This window comes from Cicer arietinum, chromosome 6 (assembly GCF_000331145.2).
Source record: "Cicer arietinum cultivar CDC Frontier isolate Library 1 chromosome 6, Cicar.CDCFrontier_v2.0, whole genome shotgun sequence".
Taxonomy (NCBI): domain Eukaryota; kingdom Viridiplantae; phylum Streptophyta; class Magnoliopsida; order Fabales; family Fabaceae; genus Cicer; species Cicer arietinum.
This window is the reverse complement of record NC_021165.2, coordinates 8,107,577-8,118,547: the sequence shown is the minus strand read 5'-3', so window position 1 is coordinate 8,118,547 and position 10,971 is coordinate 8,107,577. Positions and strand designations below refer to the sequence as shown.

Sequence of the window (10,971 nt, the reverse complement as noted above, 5' to 3'; positions counted from 1 at the left end):
AACGACGAAAAAATAAAGAAATAAACACTAAAAAATGAAAAAAGATAGCAATTGAAAGATGTTCAGTTATAATGTTAATAGCATTCAGATTGATAGCTATTGTTATTATATGTACTTCATATTGGATTCTAGGGGTTTTAATTTTGGTTTGTTTGTTTTTTTAATTAAGGAAATATGATTTTATTTAATTAATAAAAATAAAAAATTTCCACATGTCAAACCAAATCATTAGAAAACTCACATGTAATATCACAATACCAAAAAAATTTGGAAAAAAGTGCAGATTATAAAATCAAAATTAATAAATGTGAGAGGTCAAACTAAATCGTTTTAAATTAAAGTGACTAAATTCACATAGTTGAGAAATTAGAGAGACAAAAAATACATTCAAATATTTTATTTTTTAAATTCAATTTTTTTTGTATTATTCACTAATAAATATAACAGTCAATAATATATTTGACATCCCAAACATTGAGAAATATTTTACAAAATAAAAAGTTAAATTGAAATATTTATTATTTTAAATACTAAATTGAAAAAATTATAAAGTGACGAATCAATTTAGTTGTCAACATTTTATTGAAGAGACATCGTCAAAATTTATTAAATTTATTATTAAATATAAATAAATGTACAATGTTTTTTAAAAATTTATAAAGTAGAAAGTTGAATTAAAATATTAATATTCTCAGAACCTAAATTAAGAACGTATTACAAGATAATTGGTAACAGAATTTAGCTCCTCTATATTTTTTTTATTAAAAAGAGTTGCTGTTGCAAACTCAATTTTAGAAAAATAAATCAGGGGAAAGCAAGTCATCTGTTTTTATTTTTGATTATTGAGATATTCTGTTTTGCTTTTCATACTCTCAATTTCCAATGTAACCGAATCATTAATGGCTTCCTCTCTGGAAAAAAACGGGGCGGGAAAAGCCAAAAAATATTGTTGAAATGACAAACCCCTTCACCAAATACTCCAAAATAGTTTACACTAATAATCCAAAATCTTAACACATCTCACTCATGCCTTTCGTTTCTCTCTCATATAAACAGCGAAAAAAGAAAAGAAAAAAAAGTAAAAGCGAAAGAAACAGTAATGTACATATATATACTTTTTAAATTGACAAGAAAAAATAGTATTTAAAATTACACATATTAATAAAATTTTAAATTTAAATTTGAAATGTATAACTTAAACAATATTAATATTTATTAATTAAATTACTTTATAATTTTTTTTATATTTAATAAAAACAATTTATTTTTACAAAAGAAGGAGACATTTTGCATAGAAAAATAAAAGAAGAAAACATTCAAGCTAGTGACACCTCAATGAAAATATTAAAATTGTATAGTCATAACTAATATTATTAATACACTTTCACTTTCACAGTACTTGTTGACAAACAAAAAGTGTAACCGCCCTTCACCGTTCCTCTCTTTTGCGTGCTCAACACACACATTTCATTTCAATTCCCGATTACTCATTTTCCCTTTTCCTCATTTCTCCGATGACCGGCGGCGATAACCGTTACCGGACGGAGAATTAAAAAAAAAATAGCTCTCTCTCCTTTATCTCCTTTTCAGCTGGCATGTCTGAAGACAACGACCTTACGCTACAGACTTTCCGAGCGCTGGTGGAGAGTGCGGACCACAAATTCGCTAGGGTTCGCGACGTTCCAGCTTACGGTCGCGTGAACCAAAACCACTTCTTCCACAAAGTTTTCAAAGCCTACACGCGCCTATGGAAGTACCAGCAAGAAAATCGCGCGAAGCTGGTTCAGTGCGGTCTCAAGCGATGGGAAATCGGCGAGATCGCGAGCCGAATTGGTCAACTGTACTTCGGTCAGTATATGAGAGCTAGCGAGAGTAGGTTTCTCGTTGAAGCTTACGTTTTCTATGAAGCTATACTTAGCAGAAGGTACTTTGAAGGATCCGAAGCTTCGTTGAAAGATCTAGGTGTTCGGTCTAAGGAGTTGCGGTTTTATGCAAGGTTTTTGTTGGTTTCTTTGATTCTGAACCGCACTGAGATGGTCAAACATCTAATGGACCGGTTGGTGGCTTTGGTTGATGATTGCAAGAGTACCTTCCGGGTAATATGTTGTTTTCATTCTCAATTTCCAGCTTAATTTTAGTTTCGTTTGGAAGTTATGATGAGGTTTGATTGTTTAGTAACTTTTAAAGAAAATTAAATAGTCACAATTGATTTTCCTTTTTTACTCGTTTTATTTTACAATTTTCTTAGAAGGGAGTTGACATATGATTATATGATATAAGTGGTGTTTCCTTCTTGAGTTAATCTACAGAAGCACCCTAACTTGGCGTGTGTTTGGTTAGGTTGGGACCAAAATTGATTTTAAGTTGTAAGTAAGTTGAACGTTAGTGGATACACAAATAAAGTAATTTTTTTATCATTTTATATTTGAATAGCTTGGATCAGAATTGCTTTTGTCCAAGTATATATATATGCTAATAAATTTAAGAATTGATTCTATGTTACTATAGAAGCTAAAATTGATTTGGAACTGAAATCAGTTCCAAAGCTGAAAGCCAAACATAACATTTTATGGTCAAACCACGCTTCACTAACTCAAACGTGATTCTAGGACATATTGACATGGAACCAAACATAGGCTTAGAGATGAAGTATGAAGTTGCTCTGTTTACATCAATTAGTTTGTGGTCATTGTTTAATACTTAGTTTAGAGTCCGTAAGTTTCATCTATAAACAATTAGAATAGTTTTAGGTTTATATAATTGAAGAGAACAACAACAATTTGATGACTTGATACGTGTAATGGATAAGTCTTTGTTGTTATTGTATCAGATAGAATATATGGTGATCTATTCCTTGTCATGGTAAAATTATGTTTGTTTCACTGATTAGTGTCGTTAATATTCCATGAAATCTGTGTAAGTGTAATCAGTAACATTCAGAAGAAAATAGACACGGGATGGGATAATAGGATTTAGGGCCTTAAAACAAACAAATTGGAAAGTGCTTACATTAAAATAGGTTAGATTGGATGACCTGCTTTGTCCTTTTCATGACCTTAGTCACTGGTTTCTCTTTAGGTAGGTGTGACTATTGCATGAACTATGAAGGAAATCAACGCTGTTGTAGAGTAGGTTATACCAAGGTTATTGGAGATACTTCAGTTTGACTGTAACAAAGAAAATCAAATGGTGATTTTTTTTTGCCTCTTGTTGTAAAACCAAATTAAATTAGTGCCTGAGTTAACTGAGTCTCAAGTAGTACTCCACTACGTTATACTGGCTGTGAGGACCAGTTTTCCAGGATGACATTGTTGGTGCAATGATGATTTATTTTTGCAAAACCTATACACATATATTTTTATCATCAATTTATTGAAATTCAAATGTGAAATTCTTAATGGCAAACGTGTCATCATAATTAAAAAAATATTGCTGAGTTGGCAAAACAAAGCATTCTGAAGTTCCTAAATGTATTTACACGTTGGTTCAATAAATGGAGTACAAACCAAAAGAGTAAAAGTGTTATAATAAAAATAATGATATTCCGTGCTCTTAACGGTCCATTTGACTGGATACGGTAAATTTGTCAAATGAGTTCAACTTTTTTGTTTTTTAGCCTGAGACCTTGGTCATCTCTGTACTTCAGGCGTATATCACTTACAAATTTATTTTATTACATTATATTGCAAAATTTATTGCTGTTGTTTTGGATTTGAAAGTTAAGCCCCCACATCTCAATCTAAGCGTGCTGTTTTTTTTCTACTTCATTTTTCATTGTTATCAGCGAAGTTTTAATGTTTTACTTTTATATAGAAGATCTTATGAAACTTGACCGTAGTATGGTTCATTGACACTTCGTGTTTCACTATTCATCCAGAGAAGGAAGTATCTTTGTATTGCTTGTTTGACTTAGTGAATATAAACTATTTATTTTCAGGATACTAACTTTAAAGAATGGAAACAAGTGGTGCAAGAGATTGTCCGCTTCACAAACGCAGATAAGGGATTTAGCTTCAGGCCTATGCGTTATTGTACTACATTTGATTCTCATCGGGCTTCTCTTCCTTATGTGGCCCGTTTTCATGCAAAAAGGGTTTTAAAATTTCATGATGCACTCTTAGCAAGCTATCATCGAAATGAGGTCAGTACTTACCATGGTGGTTCTTAAATTTGTATTTATTAATATATAATACAACTTTGTAACTGAAAGGTACTGACGTTCTTGAATCTTCGTATTCTTCCATTTCAGGTCAAATTTGCCGAGCTTACATTGGACATCTATAGAATGATACAGTGTTTAGAATGGGAGCCTAGTGGATTATTCTACCAAAAGCAGATAGTTAGACCTAAGGAAAATGGTGACGTGATTGATCATTCAGGAGCTTCTGGGATAATAGACATGAACCTTGCTGCAGATATGACAGATCCAACTATACCTTCTAATCCTAGAAAGGCTACCTTGTATCGTCCATCTGTGACACACGTGATAGCAGTGAGTTTTCATGCCTAGTGGAAAGTTAGTATGACTAGTTTGGTCTTCTCTTTGCTAAAATTTATAATCTTTTACTAGGCCTTGTCAATATTGAATGGTATTGAATGAGTTTTTTTATAGCTTTTCCTTTCACAAGATTTCGATATCAAAATCTGTTTTTGGTGTACTTCGTTGGTTCTTCTCCATATTATGATGTTTCCATGTCTATTTGCCCATAGCTGCATGACTTCTTTTTTTCCGTTTCACTCATGCTGTATGGTCTGACTCTGATTTATGAACCGCTACCAAAATTGTTATTTCATACATTGAGCTTCATGTTGCATGCAGGTTATGGCAACAATTTGTGAGGAGCTGCCACCAGACAGTGTTGTGCTAGTATATCTTTCAGCATCAGGTTTAGATTTGATCTGACTTTTCAAGTCTAAATAATCAATCGATAGGTCATGTAGTTTTATGCTAGGTTAGTTGCCATAATGATCTGTGATCACTTACAGGGAAGGCTGGTCTTAATAATGTCTCTCAGATGGAAAATTCTGGAGGGTCATCCAAATATTCGAGACGCAAAGTCCTTTCTCAGTCTTCCGATGAGCTGAACTCTGGAACCTCAGAATCTCAAAATAATGGCAATAGGGAATCGAGTTGTCATCATGATAATGACAATTATATGTGGTTTGGTTCCAAGGGAAATAGTGGTGAGTGGCTGTACTAAGTCTTTTCCCTGTCAAATTTATATTTAGATTGTTCCAGGAAAAGTTGTGCAAATTTTATTCGGTTTTTATTTGCTTTTTGGGTTAGTGTCTGTTAGAACATATATTAATATCTTTTCCCTGGCAAATAATACAGTGTCAATTGTATGACACAAAATAAACAAGTACTATTGTTGTGGCTGCACTTACATATGCTGTATTTGAATTGTCAGGTTCAAATAACCTCTATCCCGGCGATCTTATTCCCTTCACTCGGAAACCTCTCTTCTTGATTATTGATAGTGATAACAGCCATGCATTCAAGGCAGGTTTGTCCAAACTTGTGTATGTGTTTCCAAGAAACTGTCAGATGGAGTTGTTTTGTATATTCCTTAAATCTAATTTTATATGTTAATGGCATCATGAAGTAGTGATTAGTTTTTTGAAGTATAATCTGAGGTTATATAACAATATTTCAAGATGAATTTCAATGCATTAGCCATGGAAATCCTACCTTGTTGATCTTCTTCATCAAATGGTTTTATGAACATTCCTTGTGTAGTTACAAAAAGAATGAGAAATACCAGTCAGTACTGAATATTTCTTCATCTTTTTGGATTACAGGTGATTCTGTACTAGTTTTTAGGAGGGTCCCGTTAGTACCGAATATTTGATTGCTGGATTGTCCCATGTTAATGTATATTGAGATTTATAGGATCATTACTTAGATGATTTTTTGACCCATGGTATTTACATCGGCATGTCTTGATTGATCATGTATTTAATTAATGATTGTAGGTTTTACATGGTGCTGAAAGGGGAGAGACAGCTGCTCTGTTTCTTTCACCTTTAAGCCCAATTTTTAAGAACCCGGCTGATGTAAATGTACATAGTGGAAGCCAATTTACCTTTTTCTTGACAGCTCCTTTATCAGCATTTTGCGAAATGGTTGGTCTCATCCCTAATGAGGCTGATACAGTAAGTATACGCAAATAATCTTCAAACTTCCCCAAATAAACTTTAACTCTTGTTTGGCCTAATCCTGACATGTTAACTGTAGGATGTCTACAATGAAGCCGAGAACATAATCGCTCATGCTTTCTCTGAGTGGGAAACAATTCTTTGCTCATCAACTATCATGGATTTAGTATGGGCACAAGTTATAACCGATCCATTTTTAAGGCGACTTATTTTGAGGTATTTTCTCTCTAGTTCTTTTACGATTAGCCAATGTATTCATTTATTTTGATTGGTGTTTGGGTAGTTGAAGTTACTGAATGTACCTGTGTTGCACTGTTTATCTACAGATTCATATTCTGCCGATCCGTGATATCTTTTTTTTGTCCACCCGAAGAAAGCGAATTGCATCTGCCGCTTTGCCTACCCCATCTACCTACTTCTGTGGCATCAAATTCCGAAACTGTGCGCTCTGTAGTTGTGCAACTTGCCAAGCACTTTGACGTTGTTGACTCATTTCACTTTTCCAATACATAAGATTTTGATTTGGACTGTAAATGCAGCAAGTAAAATGTTAGAATTAAATGCAGACTTTGGAAGCTAAAGATTTTCTGAGCAAAGGGATATAAAGCTTATGGGTTAACCTTTTGGGTGACATAACAAGAATATCAATGGTGGGGCTTGAACTGTCACGTGGAAGAGCGATTGTTGATGATGGTTGCCTCTGCTTGTTGTGTTGCTTAATTCGACCCCACCTGCTTCATTAATCCATATGGCTTATTTGGCGGTTTGTTCTTTAGTATTAAAGGTTAGGTTGTGATGGGTGCTCGACTTTTTTCTTTTTTGTGTTTGGGCGTGACAAGATAATTGGTAGTTGAAAATTAATTGTATTTGTTCATATATATTATTTTTTGACAGGTTGTATTTATTCATATATACTTCATAGCTTTGAAAAGAACAAAAAGTTGTTAATTTTTACCCTTTTGAGTAGAACGGTTTTTGAATGTTGTTTGGGGAGGATGTATTCTGGGAAGAACTAATTATGTCAGTACTATAAAGAAAGCAAACTCGCAATATCATTTTTTATAATCGAAGTGAAAATTTATTGCGCAATAGTACTGGTCCAAAGCGGAATATCAGTGGCGGCCGGAAACTGTTAGTGTTGTCAAAGTACGGTGAAATACAGCGGAGCAATTTTTGTACGGTATATCGACAAACACTCTGTCGTTTAAGTCAGTGTAAGTTGAATAGAGTAAGAGGTATTTTAAGTCATAGAATTGTATCGTATTTAAAGTATGTAAGCCTTTATATGAGAACTCTTCGATGAAGTGTCTCTAGAGGCAATTTGACAACTCTTTGATGAGGTGTTTCTAGAGGCGATTTGACTATGTATTTTCGGATGATATTGATTAAATAACAAAAAATTTATCGTGAAGGCGTGTTTGGTTGTGAGATGTGTCGATATAGTTGTTATGTGCTTGTGGATTTGAGAGATAAGTTTTTTAACATTATATAATCAAACACTTCCTAGGTCTCTTGATGATTAAGTATTGTCACTTGTATCGTATTTTAGGACTCTTCTTTCAAAAGTCAACATGAGAGTGATGTTGGACAAAGTGTTGGATTTGGTTAATTTGAGGGTGAGGAAGCATAAAGCAACAAAGTGTTGCCGCAGAGGCTCGAACTCATTAAAATTTTGATTGGTTTGAGAGAATTAAAAGAGGGAGTTAAAGACGAGAGATAGAAAAGAGATACCATCATATGAACAAGTTATCTTAATTGGTTTGAAGAAAAATTGGAAAGAGAGAATAAAAATGAATGGACTCCAAGCATTTTTCATTTCTCTTCTCACGACTCACATGAAAAAGAAAGCTAAGAGAAAGAGGTTCCATTTTTAAAATTTTCCTAATTAACTTTGTATAATATTTTGTTTCAAAGTCAACTTATGCTAATTTATATGGTTTCTTCGTATATATTTATTTAAGGGTGGCGATAAAAAAAAATGCGACCTTTACGATTTGGTGCCTTTTCATATTTACCGTATTTAGCTGTGTTTTTTCCGTATAAATCTAACTATTATTTTAATTAAAACTTAATTATAGTTTTGCCTCCCTTATTGTAGTTGAATAACAAAAATAGTCATTTTATTTTATTTCTCTTGAGTTTTAGTCTTCTAAACAGAATTTTAATCCAAAACTTGATGAAATGTTATTTTATTGCGCTTATTTAAGCCACATCATACCTAAGATATCGTGATGCAAGAATTGCACATAAAATCTATGATCGTAAATGGTGTAGTATGACTTAAAAAAATGACACTTTATCAAGTTTTGGACCAAAATTCTATTTGAGGACCAAAACTAATGAGAAATAAAATGGAAAACTACTTTTGTGATTCAACTAAAATAGAGGGACCAAAAGTGCGATTAAACCTTTAATTAATTTACAATTTTATATAAAAAAAATCAATTTCCATTTAAAATAAAAAGTAAACTAAATAAATTGAACTGAATTGAATTAATAATTTAATTATTTTAAGATGACATTCATTAACTAATTAATTTATTTTAGATTTGATTTGATTATTTTAATTAAAATAATTGTATATTTTATTTTTAACAAAAATATACTTTTTGTCTTTTAAGTTTAATTTTTTTTTTTATTTAGTCATTTAAATTGCGTTCAATATGCACTATTAACCTTTAAGTTATATTGAATTTCACAAGTAATCCTTTAAGTTTGAATTTTTCTCTAATTACTATCATAAAATGTTAAAATTTAATCAAAAAAACCGCAATAAGTTAACTATCGAAATTACTTTTCAAATGGAATGAATTAATGATATTGATTATGTAGATAAACATTTATTACCATATGTTTTAAGAATATGAGTGTGTCTAAATTGTTGCAGATAAAATAAAAAAATAAAGATCTTTATAAGGTTTAATGAATGTTATTTTTGAAGGATTAGCAAGAGGAATCTATTGTTGCACCATTTGCTAGAGTTTTTAATGATTAAAAGCTTTTAGTTACACCAATTATCATTAAAAATTACATAAAGGACTAACAATGTAAATATAATGTTATTTAAATAACCAATTCAAAAAAACAATAAACTTAAAGCATCTAAATGAAAATTAGACTAAACGTAAAGCATCTAAATGAAAATTAGACTAAACTTAAATGATGTATTTTTGCCTTGATTTTTCAAGTCAAGAATATTTTTGTTATTTTAAAAATAATTATACCCCATTCGTCCTAAAATAATTGAACTATTTGATCATTTTACGTACATTCAGAAAATGTATAGATGAAAAAAAAAAAACTATTTTTATCAAATTATATTTGTTAGATATTGATACATGATCAAAATTGATAATCATTTTAGGGAAACTTCTTTAGACTTAATGGTTCCTCTATTATTACCAATGCACAAAATTTGTCTTTCTATTTTAAAAATCAGCAGTTTTGATTTCTTTTTTCAAAATTTTAAACTAAAAAATAACAATTAACATATTTTAAATGACGTGTCATACATTTCTATGATATAGAATCATCTATATGCATTTATTCATATACAATTAATTAAGTTAAAAATATGAAGAAAAAAAATTGAAGTTGAAAGCTAATTTTTTATTATATTTTATTCTAATTTTATGACCGTTAATTATTCTACGTTATCACATCGTATATTACGTTTAAAGCATCCGACATGATAATTTTTTAGTTAAAAAAAAATTAAAATGGTATACTTTTACAAAGAAGATCAATTTCGTGAATAAATAAAAATAAAGATACTCAAATTATAATTAATTTTTTAATAATTGGTTCAATTATTTAAAAAAAAATTTATTTTCTTTATTTTATTTATAAGAATTAATTTATATTTCTCACGAATACAATATGTCAATTGTACTGGTCATTCAAAATTTTATATTTATGATTAATTTAGAATATCCTAAATTATACTTTATTTTCTTTTATGATTGGACGCGTAGAATATAGTGGTCCCAAAAGTAGAAATGTGATTATACATATAAATTTGATATTTGATTGAATGTATTAAAGTAGTCAAAATTTATAAGAAAAATATTTGTATTTAAAATATTTGAAAAGTGAATAATTATTAATTGTGACAAAATTATGAAAATCAAATTATATAAGTCTATAGATAATTGTTGTTTGATATATGTTAATCAGGTTGTGATTAATTCCGACTAGACCTGACATGATATATATTAATAGATATGCTAATTAATATAGACGTTGTGGTGTATGTTGTAATTTTGAATTATATAATGTGTATATTTTATGAGTTGAATTATTTTTATGAGTTGAATTGTGGTTGTTTAGTTATTGTTAACATGTGAAGGTAACATTTTTTCTTTCTATATGAATTAATCTAACAAAATAACATGCACCAAGTAGTTGTATCATATAGATTGATATGGTGTATATGAATTAAAATTTATTTTATCAATTTTTTTAATTATTAAATTTACACTTTTTTATTAAGCTTAATTCTTAATATTAAAATAGGGCTCCAAAATATTTAACAAGACTATTTAGTAAACTAAATTATAATTTAAATGTATTATAAAAAAAATCACAAAAACAACTGTTATAATTATAAAATAAAAGAGTTCTTGAAAACCCTCGATCAACTCTTGTAATTCTCTTTATGTTTTCGATAAGCTCGTATAATTTAAAATTTTAAAAAATATTAATCAAAATTAGATTTAACGTTCTCTTCTAATAAATTTATAATTTAAAATTATTATATACCAATACAATTAAAGTTTTAAAAATTTTACGCCACATTAGACAAGAATCGGA

The 10,971-nt window shown here is 30.1% G+C and overlaps 1 protein-coding gene across 3 annotated transcripts; it reads left to right on the top strand.

Annotated features, from left to right (window-relative positions):
• Positions 1-1,457: 1,457 nt before the first annotated feature.
• LOC101490409 (uncharacterized) lies at positions 1,458-7,113 on the top strand. Of its 3 annotated transcripts, none has more exons than XR_003473631.2 (9): positions 1,458-2,096; positions 3,938-4,141; positions 4,250-4,492; positions 4,820-4,886; positions 4,987-5,184; positions 5,412-5,507; positions 5,977-6,156; positions 6,239-6,375; positions 6,486-7,113. XR_003473631.2 is itself a non-coding variant. In XM_004504051.4 (9 exons), the coding sequence occupies exons 1-9, from the start codon at positions 1,596-1,598 to the stop codon at positions 6,670-6,672; spliced, it is 1,809 nt and encodes a 602-aa protein (XP_004504108.1). In that variant the 5' UTR covers positions 1,458-1,595; the 3' UTR covers positions 6,673-6,822. The 3 variants fall into 3 exon arrangements, 1 of the variants encoding a protein (XP_004504108.1); XM_004504051.4 differs by having other exon boundaries at positions 5,412-5,503; positions 6,486-6,822; XR_003473630.2 differs by lacking the exon at positions 6,486-7,113 and having other exon boundaries at positions 5,412-5,523.
• The last annotated feature ends 3,858 nt before the right edge of the window (positions 7,114-10,971 follow it).

Bases quoted from the DNA above. Each gene is read 5' to 3' on its own strand.
- LOC101490409 (XM_004504051.4), top strand. From the start codon at position 1,596: ATGTCTGAAGACAACGACCTTACGCTACAGACTTTCCGAGCGCTGGTG. The intron at 5,185-5,411 runs GTGAGTGGCTGT...TTGAATTGTCAG, and splicing joins TGGTTCCAAGGGAAATAGTG to GTTCAAATAACCTCTATCCC. The intron at 5,504-5,976 runs GCAGGTTTGTCC...TAATGATTGTAG, and splicing joins ATAACAGCCATGCATTCAAG to GTTTTACATGGTGCTGAAAG.